At 42.4% G+C, this 24,031-nt stretch overlaps 1 protein-coding gene across 2 annotated transcripts in view; it reads left to right on the forward strand.

Annotated features, from left to right (window-relative positions):
• Positions 1–305: 305 nt before the first annotated feature.
• Positions 306–24,031, forward strand: part of Grin3a (glutamate ionotropic receptor NMDA type subunit 3A) — a 193,270-nt gene continuing 169,544 nt past the window's right edge. Inside the window, exon 1 of one of the 2 annotated variants that reach the window (XM_034503974.2) lies at positions 306–1,635. In XM_034503974.2, the coding sequence (XP_034359865.1) occupies positions 937–1,635 (699 nt within the window). In that variant the 5' untranslated portion in view covers positions 306–936. The remainder of the gene's footprint in view (positions 1,636–24,031) is intronic. The other variant, XM_034503975.2, reaches the window with a different exon arrangement.

Raw genomic sequence — 24,031 nt, forward strand, 5'->3', positions numbered from 1 at the left:
GTTTCAGAGCTCTCGGGAGCGACTCTGAATTCAGAAATCTTCCAGGCTCGGTCTTTGCTTTGCGTGCAACCACCAAAGGAAATTGTGCCAACTACCGACTGCGTTTGAGGGGCGAGGACTTTGCAGGGGCGCGGGACTGTGCGGCAGGAGAATCTCACCATCAGTGAGCGTTTAGCGCAGCCAAGCGACAGGCTGGCGCCAGGGCTCGGCTACTGGGAGGCGCCAGCTGAGGCGGGGAGAACTTTGGCGCTCGGAACAGAACCACCCTTCACTGGCCAGTTGTGTCGCTCCTCCAAGGAAGCCGCGGAGGTGGCGCCTGGGAGAAAAGCCCAGCAGAAAAAGGAAAAAAGGAAGTAGAAAGGGAAGAGGGAAAATGAACCAGGAGCTGGGGGAGCCCGCGATAAGGTGGCCGGCGGGGAAAGGAAGCAGGTTCCGCAGCTGCTTTCTCGCACCCCTTGCGTGAACGCCCTCTCCTCTGCCACCCCAGTAAATAAGTGGGTGTCGCCTGAACTGAACAGCAAGAGGAAAGCCAGCCAAGTGAGAGTACAGCTCCTCTGTCACTGCCGCCCCCTTGCAAGTCTGGCGGCTTCTAGTGGGGCCAGACACTGCGCCCCAGGCGCCCTGCAGATGGGGTGGACCGGGACCCGGAGCTCAAGCCACGGGTGACCCGCGCTGGCCGACCGGCCTGTCGCGCTTGCGGATGATGCTAGGCGGAGGAGCCCTGGAACCGCATCCGACACTTCCCGGCGTCCGCTAGGCTGCAACTTGGAATGCCCAGGGAGCGGTCCGGCTCCTGCGACCGCTTCGCCGCGTCTAGGGAAGCTGCGCTCCGGATTTGGAGGCGGAGACCTCAGGCGGCGGAGACCTCCGGCGGCGGCTGCAGAGGGACGAGCCGGGCGCAGGAGGGGGCGCGCTTTCTCTCAGCGGGTCTCAGTAATGAGGAGACTGAGTTTGTGGTGGCTGCTGAGCAGGGTCTGTCTACTGCTGCCGCCGCCCTGCGCACTGGTGCTGGCCGGGGTGCCCAGCTCCTCCTCGCACCCGCAACCCTGCCAGATCCTCAAGCGCATCGGACACGCGGTGAGGGTGGGCGCGGTGCACTTGCAACCCTGGACCACGGCCCCACGCGCAGCCAGTCGCGCTCAGGACGGCGGCAGGGCGGGTGCCCAGAGAGATGAGCCAGAGTCGGGGACGTGGCGGCCACCGGCGCCCTCGCAAGGCGCACGTTGGTTGGGGAGCGCCCTGCATGGCCGGGGTCCACCCGGCTCCCGAAAGCTCGGGGAGGGCTCCGGGGCCGAGACTCTGTGGCCGCGAGATGCCCTACTGTTCGCTGTGGAAAACCTGAACCGTGTGGAAGGGCTCCTACCCTACAACCTGTCTTTGGAAGTAGTGATGGCCATCGAGGCGGGCCTGGGCGATCTGCCGCTTATGCCCTTCTCTTCCCCGAGCTCACCATGGAGCAGTGACCCTTTCTCCTTTCTGCAGAGTGTGTGCCACACCGTGGTGGTACAAGGGGTGTCGGCGCTGCTGGCCTTCCCCCAGAGCCAGGGCGAAATGATGGAGCTGGACTTGGTCAGCTCTGTCCTGCACATCCCAGTGCTCAGCATAGTGCGCCACGAGTTTCCGCGGGAGAGTCAGGTGAGAAGAGTCTGGCGCGTGGAGTGATGTGCGCTGCCGGGAGCCGGAATCAGAGGGGGAGGAAGCGTGTGGGTGAAGCCAGGGTTCTGTTTTGTTTTGTTTTTAACTTTGATGTCAGAGGCTTGGACTATGTCCCTAGGTGGTAGGTTGGAGGACTTCAGTTGAAATAGAATAAGACATTTTAAACACGGGCAGAAATAAAACGCGAAGTTGGCGGGGGGTGGGGTCACAGATGGAAGAAAGAAAGTGGAGATGATATGTGGTGGGGGTGGGAGGTGGTCATGTTTTGACAAGCTGAGAGAAATCTAATGGGTTCCATACACCTGAAAGTTAAGGTTCAGAACCGTGGATAGTGATCAAGGGTTCTAGACTGGAGTGAGGAATGGGGGTGGAGCCGCAGACTTGCCAGTGTCTTAAACTCCCAAGGGGAATTCAGAAAACCTGTGACAGAAAAAGCAGTAGCTGATCTTTTCTACTTTTTCCAGAGGCGTGCCAGGGCTCTGTGGTGTAAGGAGAAGCACGTCCCTCTGGCTTCCTTTCAGTAAATGTAAAAGGCTGAAACTAGTGCAGAAGCCACGGGTCAAGAAGAGTGGCTGGTAGTCTCGCAATTGGAAACCACTGGAATAACTGAGACCACGAAAGATGAGGAGACTCATCTGTGGGTTCTTTGTCCCTACCTTCCTTCTAAATGATGTGGACTCAGGGGCTGGACATGTGATCGCTGTATGGAGCCTATTTCTGCTCTAAAGACTAAACAAATAATGGTTTAGTTTTTTTTAAGGGTATCTAAAACTTTAGATATTTTCAGCAAAGAAACTATTTGTTGTCTTAAGTCTTGACAAATAACAAAGAGGAGATGCGATACCCAAGGAGACAGGGCCTTTACAGCAACACAAGTTCTTTGTGTTTTGTAGACTGCTCTTAGCATACCAACACCTGTCATTTTGTACTGGGTATTCGTGAGGCCAATGAATGAAAATGGTCCCATTTTAAAGACTGAGAAACTGAGGAAAATTCCAGGATTCAGTGAACATCGGCCTAGGAAGAGTCTAGAGATTGGTAGATTTGTAACTCAGCATCATTTTCGTTCTGTCCTTTGGTTGACAAGATATTTCTAGTCTCCCTTCTTGAACTTTTGGTCTATATGCAGAGATATAGTCGAAAGTGAGTTTGGCAATGTACAAGTGGAAAGTTTGATGTAAAAAAATCTATATCTAAAATATTCAATGAATACTAACATTTTCTTCTGTGAGAAAAGAAAATGCATCATACATTTTAAATCTGAGGAAGGACAAGTACAAAATCCTTTCAGCAGTTACCCAGGCAATTTCTATTTAATGATGAGATATAGAGATTTGATCTGCAGAATGCAAGCTAATTAACTCTTATCTAAAATATTTCTGTTACCTGAATCCGAATGGCTATAAGCAGCAGATGAGAAAGCACGGGAAGCATGGGTGTACAGCATTGCCGGTGACTGAAGTGTTATAAACATGAAATTACATCCACAGGCCACACCGTTATTAATACATATGCAGAAGCAGACCTAATGAAATGCAGAAGTCAGGACACTGACTACTCATCATTGCTTCCTTATTACCTAATCCTTCAGCAGTTGCCAATAATGGTCACAGTCACCAAACTCCTTCCCATTTGCAGATTGTTTGGCAGGACTCTGAAACAGCAAGAAATTTCTCCCCAAATTAGCGTTCCTTGGTTGGAAGGGAAACCATGTTCCATGATGATGTGTGCAGCACACAGCACACTAAAAGAAGACAGGGGGGAGAAAATGTGAAGCAGTGCCTAAAATCAGTGAGCTTCCAAGCTTTAAGGCAACTGAAAATGAAGCCCTCCAGGGAGAAACTTGCAAACCAGCTATAAAGTGAACACTCAGCCAAGCGTATTTACTTGTGTTTTAAATCACTGTCCTTGCTGTGTTTAAATGGTACACATCTTGAAAGGTAAAGACAACTGCGTGACTCAGACCCAGCTTGTCCCACTGAGGACTTTTCCTCCCATCTCTTCTTGCATTTTGAATTCAGACACGCCTAACTTGCCTTACCTTACGTTTAGTGTATCAGTTAAGTGTCATCCTGCAATAGTCTATATTTAAAATGCCCTGTTCAATGTCAAGTCGCTGTGATATGCAGTGTTAGAATATGAGCCCAGCTCTGCTCTCAGCAAAATTAATAACTGCTCTTCCTCTGGCTTCTCCTGGAAAGTGGGGCTTTCTCTAATATACTGATGTAGTTTTGTAAAAAAAGACCTTCTAGATATAAAGGGAGGTCACTGTCATTTTACACATTAAGTGAAATCAGCTTAATTCAGACACTGTCTTCGGAGCCTATTGAACAATGATCTCATTTGTTGATTATATGATGCCTGAATAAAGTATTCTAGAAGAAAATAGACTTATCCACACAGCCAAGGAAAACAAAAGTGTGTGTGTGTGTTCAAAACATTCCAAATGGCTTTCAGAGCAGGAGCAGCAACAGCTGACTTCTCCCTTCTTCTTGGGTTACTGATGTTTTTCATTGGAATGTTTTAATTAACAAGTGATGGCTTATATAATATCATGCCAGAGCTCTTGGATGGAAGGAGATACCAATGAGATGAACAAAACTCGAGTTTTAGTTCAGTGTTCTATTGGTTGAAAACATAAGCACAGGGCTGGAAAGATGGCTGAGTGGTTAGGAGTCCTGGCTGCTCTTCTAGCAGTCTCAGGTCTAATTTTTAGCATCCACATGAGGCTGACAACCATCTCTAACTCCAGTCCTAGGGGATCTGATGCCCTCTTCTGGCCTCTGTAAGGACCAAGCATACATGTGGTACACATACAGACATACAGACAAAACATGAGTATACATTCAGTACATAAAAATTAAATGTTTAACATTTTTAAAATATATTGAAACATAAGTAGAGTGGGTAGGTCATCAGAAACTAATTTCTTTCAAGGATGAATCTGCCAAAAGTGAGTCAACTATTTACTTTTTGGGAAACACGCGTATTATTACCACACAATAAAAGATTAATATAACATGAAATGGGTCAAAGTACATTTCCATCTGAAAGATTCCTCCTTTACCACTATACACAGACTCATACATGAAGCTGACCTATTTTATTTAAAAGATTAATTCTTTCTGAATTCCATCACGGTGATTTTCTAATAGTGATGTTGCCAGGAACCAAGTCCATTCACACTGAAGTTGCACTGAGTTTTGGAAGTTTGTTTGTTTCTTTCTCTCCCTTTAACACTGTACTATTTCTTCTAGAGATTCTGTGTAGTTTCATCAAAGGTAACTCTAAGAATTCACCTGATGGATAGGGACAGATGCATATTCTTTGTGAAAACACATAGCTAATGTTAAAATGCCACATTGGCTTAAATTAGCCAGAGCTAATAAAGTAATATAATTGTCTTAGATCTGAGATCATTTACTTCAAATGTAACTGTAATAATATGTCCAACTCTGTGTGTGTGCATGCACAAACACCCATACATATTAAACACACATGTATGTATGTGCAAGTCTATGTAAAGGTTCAAGGTGTCTTTACTCAGATACCAGTAACCGTACATATGTATGTATGTATGTATGTATGTATGTATGTATTTAGATACATAAAAATTAATCCAAGAGTTCTCACTAGCTTAGACCTCACCTAATAAACCAGTCTGGCTGGCTGGCAATCCCTAAACATCTATCTGTCTTGATCTCCGTATATACCAACATGCCTGGCTTTTCAAAACAGTGGTTCTGGCAATCAAACTCAAGTTCTCATGTTTGCGAATACTTTATTAATGAAATGGTCTTTGCCTCCCCTAATATTTCTGATCCTAGTTGACTAGATCAACCATGGGTTTGTCTCATCCGCTATATGTGCAAATTAGTATGTTTATTTTCACACACACATATTAGTTAATATTTTTAGATGATCCATATTTTTGTGGCAATACTAAGCTAAGAATTTAAAGCTATTTATTAGGATTTGACTAATACAACAGTATTTTTTAAGGAGCAAAAGATGAGCCCACTGCACAACAGGAGCTTCAGAAAGACCAGTAAAGAGCGTTAATTTGTAAAATGCCAGCTCTAAGTTGTGTTGGATTTGTTTCTATTTGTGCTATGTCAGTGTGACCTGTGGGTCACAATCCCTTTAGCATGCCTCTGTTTCCAAATATATTTACATTATAATTCATAACAGTAGCAAAACTACAGTTATGAAGTAGCAACAAAAATAATTTTATGGTTGGGGGTCAGACAACATGAAGAACTGTATTAAAGGGCCACAGCATCAGAGCACTCGCTCTCCCCATCCCCCGAGGAAAGTATTTTTCTGCGGTTTGTAACAAATGGCTGGTAGTAGCACCTAATTATTTCCAACTTGATATGTGATTTAAAAGTAAATGTCAAGTGATGCAAATTTTTTGCCTAGTACTGGTCTTTTTCAGCTTCCTTATCAAAACCAGAGGCTTGGGATTAATTTGAGAGTTTTTTCTTAATTTGATACGTTATTTTCTTAATTTGATCTTTTATTTTCCTAATTAGTGCAGAAGAGAGTAGGAGACACCATTCATTGAGGAATTAGTCCGTCTGGGTTTTCTTTGTGTTTACATCAGCATGAGCTAATACATGAAGAATATATTTGGTCTTACTATTATTTTTAGGCTTAATTTATAACTCAGCATAAAAGTGAATATTAATTTCAATGACTAAGTCCTATATACTTTGTATTTTCTGATGTTGCAGAAGGCATCATGCATGTTTGTTTCATGAATACTTCAGTCAAATTCCTATCACGTTGGGGGAAAAAAAAAAAAAGATGGCCAAAAGCGTTCTAATCCACTTCTGTCTCCTACTGGCTATCATAATCCTTTGCAAGTCACTATCTCTGAGCATCTATTCTTGTTAATCAAAAGGCTGTTTCTTAGCATTCTGATTTGTTTAATAAACCAAGTGAGAAAATGAAAAGTAACAGGGGTAAATGTTAGCTGAATATCTGCCAGAAAACAGTTGGAGCAGTAAACTTCTGCTGACCCAAACAGGTGACTCAGGAAGGTGAGGAAGGAGAGAGGGCTCAAGGCCAGCCTGGGCTACATGGTGAGAGAATTTGAAAAAGGTTCAAATACATTTGTGTGTGTGTGTGTGTGTGTGTGTGTGTAAATATACATCATACACACACACACACACATTCTTAATCTTCCTACTTCTTTAGTTAAAAGAACTCCACATTTCTCTCCACTTACTTTGTCATTTTATAAGAACTAGGTTCACATCTGCCTGGGAATACACAGATCTGTTTTTATACCAATTGCTTCTGCCACACCTAATAATATCTTGAGCTCTAGATACAGCCATCAAAATTGCAATATGAAATAAACAAGACTTGAGAAACTTTGATCCTTCATCCGTCACTTTCATTACAGAGGTGTTTTTTTCTTTAGACAAATTTTTCACTAACGAGTGAATGGACACAGAGCGTACCCCACCCTTAATTTGTGTGCAACTTGGCTTATTCAACATTTTTTTAAAATTGAAAACGTTTTTTGATGAGAAACACAGTGTGTTGGTTCAAGCTGGCACAGGCACCTCATTTCTTAATGGACTGATAGCAATTTGCAAACCAACTACTGAGTGCCATTTCCCCAGTAACTGTGCAGGGCTCTCCCAGCATGGTACTGCTCATGTTAGCAGCAACACTCAATACAGAGATGAGAAAGCCCCTTGTCTTCTCTCCTTCCTATTCTGTCTGCTGCCACACACAGAGAAAAGTACAGCACAAGTAATGTGGTCCTAAAACTCAGCAAGGAAAATAACATTTCATAGCATATACGCCATTGCTTTTTGAATAGATGCGTGAATAACAAAATGATTGTGCTTCTGATCCTTCCTTTATAAGAGGCAAGGACAGAGATTTAGTTGAGGATAAGTAAGCTAAGACAATTCTTGTCCTTTCCCTCAACTTCTCTAATCTTCTGGTGGTGGACGTGTTGGTGGTAGTGGTTTGGTTTGGTTTGTTGTCTTCTTTGTATGTGGGGTCCTTGAACTTTGGGGCACACTTGTCAGGTTGTTTTAGACCTTCTGCACTGAGGAAGCAGGTGTGTTGACCTCCTACTTTGAGGGAGCAGGTGTGTTGGACCTCCTGCATTGAGGGAGCAGGTGTGTTGGACCTCCTGCACTGAGGGAGCAGGTGTGTTAGACCTCCTGCATTGAGGGAGCAGGTGTGTTAGACCTCCTGCATTGAGGGAGCAGGTGTGTTGGACCTCCTGCATTGAGGGAGCAGGTGTGTTGGACCTCCTGCACTGAGGGAGCAGGTGTGTTAGACCTCCTGCATTGAGGGAGCAGGTGTGTTGGACCTCCTGCACTGAGGGAGCAGGTGTGTTAGACCTCCTGCATTGAGGGAGCAGGTGTGTTAGACCTCCTGCATTGAGGGAGCAGGTGTGTTGGACCTCCTGCATTGAGAAAGCAGGTGTGTTAGACCTCCTGCATTGAGGGAGCAGGTGTGTTGGACCTCCTGCACTGAGGGAGCAGGTGTGTTAGACCTCCTGCATTGAGGGAGCAGGTGTGTTGGACCTCCTGCACTGAGGGAGCAGGTGTGTTAGACCTCCTACATTGAGGGAGCAGGTGTGTTGGACCTCCTGCATTGAGGGAGCAGGTGTGTTGGACCTCCTGCATTGAGAGAGCAAATGTGTTAGACCTCCTGCATTGAGGGAGCAGGTGTGTTAGACCTCCTGCATTGAGGGAGCAGGTGTGTTAGACCTCCTGCATTGAGGGAGCAGGTGTGTTAGACCTCCTGCATTGAGGGAGCAGGTGTGTTAGACCTCCTGCATTGAGGGAGCAGGTGTGTTAGACCTCCTGCACTGAGGAAGTACCTGACCTTGGTTAGTGAGACAGCAGAAAGAAAATCTTCCTCTGATTGATCAGGGTTGGCTTGTGCCGCAGATGAGTCTTCAAGGGACAGAGTGATGTGGGATGGCTGCCTTGCCAGGCTGCATTACACCTCCTTGTTACTTACTGAAACGTTAATCTAGGAAAGGTTTTGTCACAGGTCTTAATAGTGTCTGTGCCTTTCAAGGCTTCATCATGACTGCAATGATATTGTCCCCTTGAGTCCTGTAAGGCAGAGGATAACATATAAGCGTACAGAGAAGAGGAGAAAGCAGCCTTCTAGGAAGTGAGAAATCCTCAAGAAGAATAAATGAACAGTTCCTTCTGCAGCCAGCATGACTAGCAGAGTACAAAAGAGGCAACTGGAAACTGTCGCAACATGTGTGTCATCTGGGGACCAGGGTGAAAGGCGGAGGTTTGTCTACTTCCAGCTTTGGTTTTTTAAAACATGTTAGGAGCTACAGTTTCAACTATGGGAATTTAGTAGAATGATGACATGAAACGCTGTACAGCTGTTTAAAATGAGAATGCACTAAGTGACATAGAGAACAAGAAAAAACTAGAAAAATATACATAAATTATAACATTTTTCAGAAAAAAAGTGTAGTTTATAAAAATGTCAGTACAGGAGCCTAATACAACTGTCTCCTGAGAGGCTTTGCCAGATACTGACCAATACAGATGTGGACGCTCACAGCCAACCATCGAACTAAGCACAGGGACTCAATGAAGGAGTTACGGGAAGGACTGAAAGAGCTGAAGGGGCTTTATCTGGCATCAATGGGCCTTGGTCCTGTAAAGGCTTGATGCCCCAACGTAGAGGAATGCTAGGGCAGTGTGGTGGGAGTGGGTGGGTGGGTGGGTGGGGGGCCGTCCTCATAGAAGTAGGGTAAGGGGGGATGGGATAGGGGATTTGCAGAGGGGAAACTGGGAAAGGGGATAACATTTGAAATGTAAATAAATAAAATATCCAATTTAAAAATAAATAAATAAAATAAAAATATCAATAGCATAGTCTCATGTAAGTAAGAGCAACACTAATTGGACTGAGCATGATATAATATATACATATATATACTAATATATTCATATGTACACATAAATACATACATACATACAAAATATGTAATTATTTATGTATACTTTTCTAGTTTTTTTCTAGTTCTATATGTCACTAAGTATATTCTCATTTTGAACAGCTGCACAGCATTTCATATCATGTGATTAGACCCTACAAGAGAAGCTAAAACGGAAGTAAATATAATGAACTTACACATGAAATGTTCAAATAAAAACATTTTACCAATGAAAATACAGAGTTCAGGAGCTCAGTCTCACCAGATACATCTATAAAACAATTCCCACACAAAAGGTTTAAGAATCATTGTGGAAGATACAGTAGAAAGACTGTAAAACCCAGAGGGTAGAGATCTTTGCTGTGAGACATTTGTCTCCTACAAATGTCAGAAGCCACATGCATGAAGTCTCCCCAACATGACTGCCTACCTAAAAGTGAGCTGACCAAGGACAGTAACAGTAGACGAGCTAAAGTAGACAGGATAAACCCAAGAGGCCTCAGCCATTCACAAAGAACTGCAAGCATCTAAGGAGTACTGAGAGCTGGAGACATAGTCTGACCCAGGAAGGAACATAGCAACTGATTCTCCAATACCAAATGACTGTCTCTGAAACCACTGTACACACTGGGCCAGCTCTATTTACTTTATTAGAAGTGTGTATGTATATATTCAAGTACATGTACAGATGTAGCAATGACTAATGAAAAAAGATGCCATGATTTTGAAAGAGAGCAAGGAGAGGTATATGGATGGTTTGGAGTGGGGAAAGGAAAGGGGAAAATAATGTAATTACATTATAATCTCAAAAAGTGCAAGAAATTTTAAAAAACGTAAAAATGCCAAAAAGTAAGAGCATTCCTAAACAATATTAACAACAACTGTAATTAAAGAGTTAATGTCCACCTTTTGCTCCCAACACACACACACGCTCACGTACACACCTTATATAGTTAAAAGAAAGAGAAAAGATTTCTTTTCATATTTCCTCCCCTATGTTTCTCAGTTCTTCAATAGCAAAGATTAAAGGGAAGATAAATCACAGAGTATGTTTACGCTCACCAAAAGTCTCTTATCCTCATACTTGCTTTATGAAGTATATGGGACAAATATTCTTGTTTTATATTGCAACAAGAAAAATAATAACATATAGAGAAAACATAACACAGGAAATAAGAGACTCCCACTGAACACTATGGTTCATACCTGCAATCTCAGCAGTGGGAAGCTGAGGCAGGAGAATTGTTACGAGTTTGGTGAGGGAAAAAGGAAGAGATTCGAGTACATAGGTATATTTTTCCCTTAGCCTGACAACTTCCTGAACATATTATTGGGAAACCATCTCTCCATATAATGTCCCCATGCTTCAATCTACTGAATCGTAAATTGTGATCATGTAGTAAGTTTACTGTAAGTGCTACATCATGGATGCAAAAAGCAGTTCTTAGAGGACAGGATGTTCTGCTGCTGATAAAGCTGCTGCTGCTGCTGCTGCTGTTGGCAGTGGCAGTGGCGTGGCAGCGGCAGCGGCAGCGGCGGTGGCGTTGGCGTTGGTGGTGGTGGTGGTGGTGGTGGTGGTGGTGGTGGTGGTGGTAGTGGTGGTGGTGGCAGCAGTGGCGGTGGTGGTAGTGAAGTGTTTCTGATGCTGCTGATGACAATGATGCTGTTGAAGATGAAGGTCCTGTTGATGATGAGGACGTTGTTGATGGTGTTGATGATAACAACTGCTCTTGTTGATATTCTTCCTTTATTTCTATAGTAAACTATTTCTTTGTACACACTTAGCATGTGTGTAGCTAGGCTTAGGACTTCCTGCTTTAGTGAACCCAGACCAAAAAAAAAAAAAGTAAAGAAACCTGCTGTTTTGAAGCCCTATCAAGAACTGTGGACCCTTAAACTGCATCAACAATTAAAATGCACTATACAGGTAGTCTTTGGTGAAGTAAACTGTGAGGTTTGGTTGTATCTGGTTGCTTCCTGATATGACACCAGGGTAGTTGGATTTCTGGAGCAGTTACAATGGTTAAGAGTCATACCGGGATGCTTTTCAAGACGTTCCTCATCTGCTACCCTGGCTTCTCACAGGAGACTCTGAGGAAGAACACAGAGGGGACAACAGGAGGAAAATGGCACTCACTTCATCAGCAAACAATGTTAGTGCTCAGAAAAAGATGCATTGAACATGTGCCTCGGACTTGGGGTTCATGGGACGTTTCTTTTTAAGTGTATTTTTAATATTTGTACATGAATATAATGTGGTTTGATCAAATCAACACCTACTCATTTCTCTCCAATTCTTCTCCTTCCCTCACCATTTTCCTCCCAATAGCTCTAGTGCTCTCTCTCTCTCTCCCTCCCCCCCCTCTCATCTTCTTCCTCCTCCTCCTTCTCCATGAATCCATTCAATGGTTGAATATTTCTTGTAATAGCAGCTACTAGCTCCTCTCTTGGCTAATAAAGAAGGATGTGACAGACATGTGGGATAAGTCATGGGTGTGCATGCATGCACACACTTACACTCAAAACTTTGATTATTACTAACTGGCACGCGTAATGGTTCCTCAAAGATCGTCGTGTCCAAACTCTCAGAACCTGTGAAGATGGGACTGTGTTAAGTATCATAAGATTGGCAGGCTATATTAGTATATTCATATAGAGTCAATGTAAGCACAAGTGTCTGTGTTTGAATGAATGATGCAGGAAGAAGCCAGATTGTGATAGTGCAATAATAGACTGAGCTGATTTTTTTGAAGGGAAATAAGAGATTTAGAGAAAGGAGCCATACGCCAGGAAACACTAGCAGCCACTAAAATCTGCAAAGGGAAGGGAACAGAATCCTCTTCACACATCACAGAAAAGATGCTACCCCGAATCCACCTTGACTTCAAGCCTATGAAACAGATTGAGACTTTCAGTGTAGGTAATAAAGACATAAAGTGTTCTCCTAAATCATTAAGTTTCTGGCATTTTGTTATAGCTACAATAAAAAAAGAATACTTATCCACTCAGACTTATATGAAAAGGAGACAAGGACAAGCTAGAAAGATGTGGCCTGGCCTTTCTCACCTTGGGAAAGCAACTTCTGGTTCAATAGTTTTGAAGCTGGAGAAAAAGTTTGAGTGATCAAGAATACGCTCTTGTCTTCTAAAACACAGTAGCTCTGTTCTTGCCTTCCACATAATGTGAAATAGAATCTCTTTGCTTTTACTGTTTTGTATGTCAGGCTAGCTGGCTGGCAAGCTTCTGGCCCGGCTTTGCATCTTGCCAGCAGAGCAGTGGTGTCACAGATGTGTACTACCTGTGGGAATTTGAACTCAGGTGTCATAATTTCTATCAAGCACATTACCCACTGAGCATCTCTCCAGCCTCATATGAAGTGAATCCCTTTTGCTTTATTGGATGCTAAAATTATCAGCTCTGGATGCACACAACTTTGAGAGACTTTTCTCTTTTCTCTGTTGATTAATTTATTTATTCATTTTATATTCCAGTTGCAGCACCCCCTCTCACCCCAGTTTCCCCTCACACAACTGTTCTCCTCTGAGAAGGGAGAGAAAACCCCTGGCTACCAACCCACCCTGACACATCCTCTCTGAGGGCAGATGAGGCAGCCCAGCTAGGGGAATAGGATCCACAGGCAGGCACGAAAGTCAAAGACAGCCCCACTCCAGTTGTTGGGGGACCAGCATGACACTTCAGCTATATTTATATGGAAAACCTAGATCCAGCTCATGTATGCTTTTTGTTTGGTGGTTCAGTCTCTGGGAGCCCCAAGGGTGAGGGAGTTTTTTAATTACATGTATGTGGACACCCCCTCCATGCATGTCCACTCTACCAGGGGAATCCTGGCTTGGCATCAAGGAAAAGGAGAAATAACTGACAAACACACATAGAAAGAAAAGGTGTGATCAGGTCAGAAGTATTCACTCTGGTGGAGCATGCATACCACCAGACCAGCCATGGAACCCCAGCTTGTTTAAGATGTACAGCAGAGGGGGAAGAGTTAGCTCTTCTTGGTGTGAAGTCTCTGTAGGCTGCATGGTCAGACTGTAAATATCCCAGAGAAGAAAGCTACATTTCCCAGCTTCTGCACATGCTAGTCACCATCAGTAAAAAGCTTATACTTGCACATACTGTCAACGTTTGCACCCAGGTCAAAGGAAGGCTTTGCTGACACTCTGGGGCTCACTACAGGGTGTTTTGTGCATTTTATTTCTCTCATGTAATGAGAGTCCTTATATACATCCTCATATCATTACTGAAATTGAGGTTGGCACCCAAGAAAGAGATAAAGGAATGAAGGAATGCTGAGTGTTTTGTTTTAATTCAGACTGCATGTTTGCCGAGGCTTCATCATTCTGAGTCGATAGCATTTCTATGTTTAAATGGTGAGATTTTCCTTTGAATTCGGGATTTATTTTTGTGTTTCTTGGGACTCTGTAAGTGGTTGAATCTGCACCATTACAATCAATGCCTCTACCCATGTATCTCCAGAGCTCTAACTGTACATTCCTGTGATCTCCCTAGAAACAACTTAGAAATGGACTGTCAGTGCTCTCTTCCCAGCGAGGGGTGGTTATTCACTAAACTTTCTTAACAGTATTGCAGTACCAAGCATTCGAATGGCAATACAAGCTGTATGCAACCCACTGGTGTTCTGTGGTTTTGGACTTTGTCTCTTTGTTATTTTGGATTGAAAGGTCCCAGCTGAAAGTCAAACCGAAGCTGGATTAATACACTCAAGATTGAAAATAACATTTGTTTCCATGAGCAAATTTTAAAAATTATTTTATTTGTATTAGTGTCATGCCTGTATCTATGCATGTATGTATGTGTGTATGTATGTATGCATGTATGCTTGATGTGCATACATGGTACCTGCTGAGGTCAGGATGTAGCTGCCAGCAGCTATGGGTAACCATGTTCACCTGAAAGGAAGGCTGGGAATGAAAGGGGAATGGAGGGCGAGAGAAAACATGGGGCCAAGACAACGTATTCTGGTCAAGGCCCGAAGTTTAATATTTTGCTTTCACATATAAAGGGAAAGCCCTACCTCCCGAGTCTCTTCTTGTTTCAGCCTGGCTGCTGGGTGAGGGGATAGCAGCCCAGAGGTGTCAAGGCAAGCTCAGTAGGCGGTCCATTCTTCTAGCTCCTGTAGCAGACTGTAGGCTGACAATGCAATGCCTCCTAGGTCCTATTGTTTTGGTCTACTGTGGTAAATGACTCAGGTTCAGACCTGCTCAAGGCTGGGGGGAGGGCACATCAGGAAACAGGTCATTAAACGGTAGAACTGGAGTTACAGAAAGTTGTGATGGGAATCGAACCCTGATCATCTCTGCAAGAACAATAGGTGTTCTTAACTGCTGAGTCAACTCTTCAGACCTTGAGGAACAAAAATTTTTATATGTTTTTATTAAATAGAATCAAGACCTGGTTCAGTTGTAGAATGCTTCATTCCAATCAGAGGGATTGCATTAAATCATTTGCTTCAGGGTATGTAGATCAAGCCTGGGGAGCAAGCCTGCACAGACTCATATGCACAGAGGCTGTGGTGCTTATTGCCCTACAAGGAGTTAGATCTCATCACACATGGGGTTCCTTATATAAGAATGAGGTTGAAGGCTGAAGAGATGGCTCCACCATTAAAAGGTAGGCTCACAACCAAAATATAAGAAATGCTTTAATGTGTGTAAAGAAAAGTAATAAATCCTCCTGAATGACTCTTGAGTGCCTTCACCTGGTGGCAAGCATCCAGCGCCATCTAGTGTTTTGTAAAATATGGCTGTAAATACAAAAATCCTGAGACTCAAAAGGATGCCAAGCTACAATACAGTTTCTTTCCTGGTCTTTTGATTGTGAAGAGTGCAGGCTAATCCATCAAAGGGAAGCCTTCTTCCACTTTATACTAAGATGCAAAGACCTCTGCTGCTCAGCCAATGTCTTGATATTGCAACTAGACATCATGAAGTAAGATATCTCTCCAGTGTATGTCCATTGAGGCTTGGGACGAAAAATAGGAAGACCCTTGCTAACTTTGAAAATGTATCCTGGTAACTTTTTAGTAAGTGTATTTTTCTACCACTTTGGCTCTGCCGCCATTTATTGCATGGAGAATCTGTTTTACTTCACTCATTTCTTTCTCCCCATTAAAACAATATACTTGCAGATGTTTCTGACAATTAATAAATTTCAAATACAAAATGAAGACTACACATAAATCTACCAAAGATGTATACGTGTGTGTGTGTGTGTGTGTGTGTGTGTGTGTGTGTGTGTGTGCGCGTGTACATGTGTGTTGAACAATTGGGACCAAGCTGTATTATAAACGTTTCTGCTAGTAAATTTCCATTTACTGCAAATACCTTCCCGTGTCATTAATATTTTCTTTGAATTGCTTATTTAATAATTAGTTTACTTCGCTTTTGTTGTTTAAACTCATTTTTCCATTAAAATATAAACAACTGCAAATTGCAATTCATGAGACTTTACAAAGGAAATCTTCCTTTATATTCGTGTTGCTATGGAATACTCCATGCTCAAGTCCTGTGACATCATCACAAATCTTTTCTTGTTATTTCTCTATTGTTTTCCAACCATGCTCTGTCTTTGGCCCTTTATAATAACAAGCAGTGCTACACTGTTCATTATGATCCCATCTATTCAAATTCAAATGTTTAATCTTAATGAATCAAAATGATATACATTTTAGCCTACAGTCTTCAAGCACACAAATCACTTTTCAAGTGACCAGAGGACACAGATGGGTGGCGGCCCCTGAATTGGACAGCAAACATGGGATAACTCAGTTTTCAGGGTGTGTTCCTTTGAACAGTGCTGTCAACAGCAAGGGGGCCAAGGAACAGAAGCATACACACAATGTGGCCGGATCACAACAATGGAGAGTAGTATGAAATACACTCTCTTTTGCCTTCCTCTGGAGCTCCTTCCATATCCACTCCACCCTCCTCCCTGGATACCAGCTTTGTACCCTACCTGCTACAATCTGTACATGGATATGGCTCTCAGCACAGGAAAGTCTGAAGACTGCAAAACTTGGCATCTCTCTTAGTTGGGGTTTTACTGCTGTGAACAAACACCATGGCCAAGGCAACTCTTGTAAAAGACAACATTTAATTGGGGCTGGCTTACAAGTTCAGATGTTCAGTCCATTACCATTAAGGTGGGTGAATGGAAGCATCCAAGCAGGCATAGTGCAGGAAGAACTGAGGGTTCTACATCTTGTTCTGAAGGCAGACAGGAGAAGACTGACACCCTCAGGCAGCTAGGAGGAAGTTCTCAAACCTACTCCAGCAAGGCCACACTTCCAAATAGTGCCATTCCCTGGAGCAAACATATACAAACCATTACAGCATCTCTAACAAACCACCTGGCTATGTTTCTTGTATCTTTCATTCCAAGTTCTCCAATTCCTCTGCTGGGCTCAATCCATACAAAGTGGTACTCTCTATCCCCAGTTATTGTGAACCTCTCCTTTTAGTCCAGTCAGTAGCTACCATGTTCTTGAATGAGGTGCTCATTCTAAACCTTCCAAGCCAGCACTTAAACATTACTCCCCTGCAGTCTGAGAACTCACATTCTAACAAAAAAGACAGCAAATAAGGCATGTGAACAGATAATTATGGGATGTGCTGCTATGAGGTGAAGGCAAGTCCAGTGGAGAAAAACGAAGTCGTGTAAAGGATTGAGAATTATTAAGTTGTTCAAATGGCGTCTGCCTAAGGCGTGATGTCAGAGCAGAGATTGAAGTAGGGAGCAAATCACACAGCTAATGATAGGAAGGCAGCACAATTCAGCAAAGCAAAATGTACAAAGATCCCAAGGCAGGTGTGGTCACAGTAGTGTTAAATGAGAGAATAGATGGACTGCCCTTTGAACCACCCACTCACAACACAGTCTGTACATGGGTATAATCCAAACAAGGAACGGTATAACTGAAGCAATAACCACATCTAATGTGCCACATGCTATAACACCAGGAGCCTCTCTCTGGTTGGAAATCTCAAATGTAACTCCAGTTCTCTCCTTAAGCTCAAAGTACTTAACAGTGCCCCAAGATGTTTGCCCTCATGCATATGAATTTTCATGTCTTACACTTTTCCCTTCACACTAACTTCTGGTACCTTCTTCATTAGATGATCTCTACATCCCCATCTTTCCTTCTTTTCACTGCTTACTGACATTCTTAAACGGCTTTTAAACCTCCAGTCTCCTTCCATAAGCATGTTGTACCTGCTGCTAGATGAACCTTCCTAAAGCAATGTTCACTCATCCATCCACCCATTCATTCAGTACTTACTACGTAGCTCAGTGCAGCGAGCTTCATGCCACCTCTCTGTTTAAAAAAGAAAAATTGTTATGCAATGGACTTTTTTTTTCTTCATGCTCCAACACTCCAGTTGGATGGAACATGCACCTTAAAAACAATCAGTCACTACTAGAGTATTTCACACAATTGGAGAGGGGGAAACACAGCCCATAAGACAGTGTATTAGAGCATTCATGTTCTATGAATAGTTATAGTTAAAAGCATTCCTTCACCCACTGACATGCAAGAATTCTGACACATCTTCTCTATAGCTACAGAAAAGTTAGGTCAATAATTAGTAGCAAATTTACAGAGCTGGTCCTCAAGGCCTTCTAGCAACATGCACAATGAACTCTCTGCTATTCTGTTGAGAAACAGGTACTCAGAAAGTACAAGACCTCTTGGAATTACAACATGTATATAATTTTTAATCAATCCATGTATTTTAAAAGGCTCTTTGTATTATATATCTATATGGAAAGACAGTGATACACCCAAGCTGTCACAATTATGTTGATGAATTATGCCCAATTTAAGATTGACTTTACCATTGAAACAACATCATCCATGGCTTTTAAGACCTTGGGTGAGGCTGCCAAAGCCTTCTTGACCCATCAAACAGTGGAACAATGTTAGCACCCCTGTAGTTGTTAAACATCATCTGAAATAGAGGCATTTATCCAGAAGATAATGGAGCAAGAAGAAAAACTAGATACTTGGCTTTACATTCTAGGTCCAGAACCATACTAATCAACCATCAGTATTAAGGTAATAGGAGCATCCCAATCTTGTTGCATCCTTTTGTAATGGACCAAAGTGTGTTCTCTCTCTCTCTCTCTCTCTCTCTCTCTCTCTCTCTCTCTCTCTCTCTCCTCCCTCTCTCCCTCCCTCCCTCTGCCCACCTCTCTGTGTGTGCTGTGTATGCATGTGTGTGTGTTCATGTGTGCACATGCATAAATGTGCATATACATTTGTGCAACTGCATATGGATGACAATGTTTTATGTTGGATGTCTTCCTCAGTTATTCTTCATCATATTTGTTGAGAAAAATTCAGTGGCTGAACCTGGCTGAAGCTCACCAATCTGGCTAGACTGGCTAGACTGACTAGCCAGCAAGACATAGAAATTCTTCTGTCTCTGTACCCCCCCAGGCCCCCAGCACTGGGGTTTTAGATGCACAGTGCCACGCCCAGCTTTGCCACATGAGTGCTGAAGATCAGCATTAGTCCCTCATGCTTGCATAGCAAGCATTCTAATGACTCAGTCATCTGCCCAGCCCTCAGAGTGGTTATTCATGTTTGTCAATAGCAGCAGCAGAGAGAAGGGGGGGGAAGGAAAAGGAAGGGAAGGGGAGGGGAGGGGAGGGGAGGGGAGGGGAGGGGAGGGGAGGGGAGGGGAGGGGAGGGGAGAGGAGAGGAGAGGAGAGGAGAAGAGAAGAGAAGAGAAGAGAAGAGAAGAGAAGAGAAGAGAAGAGAAGAGAAGAGAAGAGAAAGCAGATTTCATACTTTCCTGACGGGACTTTGAAAACATGGCAAGATTTCCTGCCATCACAAAGAGAAATCAAAACACTCAGCTGCCTACTTTAGACCTAAGGAGGAATATGGAGCTGATATGATAGGTAGGTGACTGCCAAGACATAGGTTGGGATGGGAAAATCAAATAATCAATTAAAGTGGCTAGTTTATTGTCACAAAAATGATTTTCATTCAAGGTTCCATTAGGTTTTTTTTGTTGTTGTTGTTGTTTGTTTTTTTTACAGTACTCCATACTGGAAAATGATCAGACCCTGTACCAAGGCCACCATTAATCCTTACAGAACAGGAGGTACATAAATACCTTTGCATATCAAACATTCAAAATTCCTTAATGATTTACATCTTAGCCCAGCCAGGGAACCATTCAGCTGTCCTTTTATGAAGTACAAAAAGCAGCAATTCTACAAAAGATCGTGAGCCTGTCACCAGTCTGGTCTCTGCCCACAGAGGCTAATGACTTTCTAACTGGCTTCTCTGCCTCCTTCAGTGTCCCCCTACTACCTGTCATTCAAGTTCCTGACAGAAATAAAATGAGGCCATAAAATCATAAAATTCTTACAGTATTTTCACCAACCCCTCTAAACTAACAGCAGGATGTCTCTAGATTTTAGGCATTTGTAGACTGCCTTTATGTTTTTTTTTTTTCTCGCTGACTCACTTATTATTAATATATACATTTAGTTAACTTAGTGTTTTCAACACACTTACTTTTATGAAATTGTTTCATAACATTAATGAAAGAGAAGAACCACCTGTCCTGATGAACATTAACTATAATCAGGAATATAATGAAAAGAAGGTAATTCTAGCCAGGTATCCTTACCTAGTCTGACTTGAGCTACCTTTTAAAAGGAAATTTCCAGCTTCTGGAGAACTGTAAGACATACTAACACCAAATGAAGGCTTTCTCCTTGGCTAAACAGCTGGGTTAAATGCTAATTGAAAAGGGATTAAGTTTCTCACTCTGTGATTCAGTGTTATTTAATGTCAAGTCCCTGAACAACCTGAAATCATCCCATGAGCCACCTACATGCTGCCAAATACTAACCTATGGGAAGAATTTTAATCAGCTCAGGTAGACTTGAAGACCCTTTGGCACCTCCTTTCTGCTCAAGTCTCTGCTCATTTCTTCTTGCTATGAACTCTCACTTTGTTCTCCAGCAATTTCGATAGTTGCCACATGACCAGTGTTCTTTCATTGTTGGCATTTTGGCATCGCTGTCTGGCTTCTGCTGAAACTCTTGTGCAGCTTTTCCCACTTCTCACACCTCACCTCTTCTGTGCAAGGAGCCCATCCCACCCTCTCCTTATCACAACGAATAATTTTTATTCCTATGTGACTTTTCTACCTTATAAATCTTACTTTTTACGTTGCACACTAATGTAGTCCATTCATGAGTATCGTGTCGTTCTCTTCCATTAGACTGAACCCTTGCAAAGTGTGTAGCTCATGATAGATGCCTCATGACTATTAATTAGCTGAATTGGTGGCACTGTTCTGATGCAACAACCTTGTGCAATAGCCATGGAAACTATTGTCTTCCAAACAGAACCTAAGAACGTGTAATGTATCACAAAAGAGGGTCCTTGCCCACTGTGATGGACAGAGTTCAAGACCACTGGAAATAGGTGGTCAGATGTCAGAACAAAAGTAAATGAATATGGTCTTGGAAAAACTGATGTCAGAGGAAGGAATGAACCTTGTTCTTATTACCTTGTGAAGCTTTTTGTGCTGCCTTCATTTTCCCCCAAGTTGTTTTTCAAGCTTCCCATAGACCACAAGTAATAGGAAAGTGGTATTTTCTCATGTCTTTTAGCCACTACTTTTCCTGAACCCCCATTCCCTTCCATAAGCCAAATACATCTCATGTAGCCAACAATTTTTGACCTTCAAATTAGAAAAGTCAAGTGGATAAAAAGGAAAAGATACGGGAAATAACCCTCAGTGGAAAAGACAAAGGCTGGTACTCGACTGCCACCTGTCATCTGCTGTCAAACAAATCAGACAAAAGTTCAAATCTGGCGTTTATTAGCCAACTCTGTTCCTAGCTTCCCATCCTGCTCACTGCCTGTCTGTCACTATGTATGACACCACTATAAGAGGTGACAATCTGTACGTGCACAGCATCCAGATAACTTCAAATCCTGTCTCCCATACTCAGTACATCCACACCCCTGAGGTTGAAGCCTCAAAATCTATCTATAAAATAAACAGCTTCACAGGATATCATGTCCACAGGGGATTCGGAGTCCACATTATTCTAAGAGTCTCATCTAAAGTGATTTACATTATGTGTCTGGGAATCATCTGCAATGAAACCACATGTGGTTATTTTTAACACAGAGTTTCCTCTCAATGTGCTCTATTGAGTGATAGGCTATGACCTCACACCTACATTTCTAAAATAAAATTCTCCCAAGCAGTTCATATGTGCACAATAAAGTTTGAGAACTAATAGCCCAGGTCAGAGATCGCACATTCAGATGTCATTTAGGGGCCAAGAAGGTAATGAAAATGTGAAAATAGTCTCAGATCCTACTGAAGGGAGGAACAAAATTTTAAGTACCAAGAGAAATCCTGTACCACCACTCAGCTTTCAACCAGCTGCTGTTCATAAGGATCATGGCCAGATAGTCTGACTTCCTGAAGGAAGACGGACTGAATTTTTCTTTATTCCCCCTTTTATTGAAAAGATTTCTATACTCACATAATATAACATCATTCCGCTTTCTCTTCTTTCTACTTCCCCCAGTTCCTCCCCACTCCTCCCCCATCCAAGTCCACTCCCTTTCTGACTCTCATTAGAAAACAAATAGGCATCTAAAGAATGATACGATACGATACGATACAATATGATATAACAAAACCTAATACATTGGAATTGTATGAAACAAACAGAAGAAAAAGAGTTCAAAAGAAGGAACAAAAAACAGACACCAACTTGTTCGCATACTCGGATATTCCATGAAATCACTAAACTGGAAGCCATAATATATATGCTGAGGGCCTTCCATTTCTGTGAGTTCATACATTCTTTGTTCATGTTGATTTAGAGGGCCTGGTTTACTTAGTGTCCTCCATCCCCCCTGACTCTTACACTCTTTCTGACTCCTCTTCCATAGGGTTTCTTGAGCCTCAAGGGGAGGGATTTGGTGGAGACATCCATTGGGGGCTGAGGATTTCAAGGTTCTCTCATTCTCTGGATAATGTCTGCCTCTGTATTTCCATGTTTGTTCCTGTCTGCTACAGGAGGAAGCTTCTCTTATGATGGCTGAGCAGGAACTGGTCAATGAGTATAAAGAATGTCATTAAGAGTCATTTTATCACTACGTTTTTAAGAACAGTAGTATTTGATTTTATGCTAGATCCCTAGGCTTTCTAGTCTCAGATTCTTGGTAACCCAAACAGTGTTGGTGTGGGTTCCATCTCGTGGAGTGGGTCTAAGTCAAATCTGTTATTGGTTGGTTACTCCCAAAAGCTTTGTGCCACCATTGTACTAGCATATATTGTGGGCAGAACACCATTGTTAATTCAAGGGCTTGTGGCTGGGTTAGTGTTTATGTTTCTCTTTTGGTAGCATGTAGATAGTCTTCCTGTACCAAAGATGCTAGAACAGAAGGTTCTATGTAGGCATTAGTTTGACTCCTCCACATTCAATGAGTTGTCTTGATGTTATCTTCTGTAATGGTGTCTTGTCATCCATTTGTGAAAAGCAACTTATAGTCTTGGTAGCAACCTGGGTTGTTTGGGGAGACTCATAGGACTGCTTTAGCCAACAACTTAATTATATGTAAAGCATTCCTAGTACTGGAAGCTTTATTTGTTGACAAGATATGACCAGTCAGAGAGTTGTCTCTTCCATTATTTGGTGATTTCTGTTAGATGGCCTCATATGTGTATATATTTTAGGAAGTTTCTATTTTATTCGGTTTCTATATTTGAGGGGCACATCAAGTGATTCTTAATTTTATGTTTCTCCTCATATTCTCTCCATTGTCCCCCTCTTCCTTCCCTCTGCCCACTTTATCTTCCCATTTCACCCACCATCGAATCATAACTATTCTATTTCCCTTTCCCAAGGAGAGCTATCTGTTCACCCTAGTCCCTTACTCTATACCCAGCCTCTTGGTTCTATGGGATTATGGCTTGGTTATCATTGACCTAACAGCTAATATCTATGCATAAGTAATCATATACCATATTTCTCTTTCTGGGTCTTAGATATTTCACTCATGATGAGCTTCCTAGTTCCATCCATTTACCTAAAAATTCATGACATTATTTTGTTAATGGCTGAGTGATACTCCATTGTACAGCTGTACCACATTTTCTTTATCCATTTTTTGATGAGGAACATCTAAGTTAGTCCCAATTTCTGACTATTATAAATAGAACAGCAGTGAAAGAAAACAACTGACTAAGTGCCTCTGTGGTAGGATAACACATTCTTTGGGTATATCAGACTGAATTTTTTCAATGAAAAATAATCTTAAATGTTGACAATAACCTCATCTTCTCAAAATATGTTTTTAAATTTTATATTTTATTTGAACATATTAAT

This window comes from Arvicanthis niloticus, chromosome 5, assembly GCF_011762505.2.
Source record: "Arvicanthis niloticus isolate mArvNil1 chromosome 5, mArvNil1.pat.X, whole genome shotgun sequence".
Lineage (NCBI taxonomy): Eukaryota > Metazoa > Chordata > Mammalia > Rodentia > Muridae > Arvicanthis > Arvicanthis niloticus.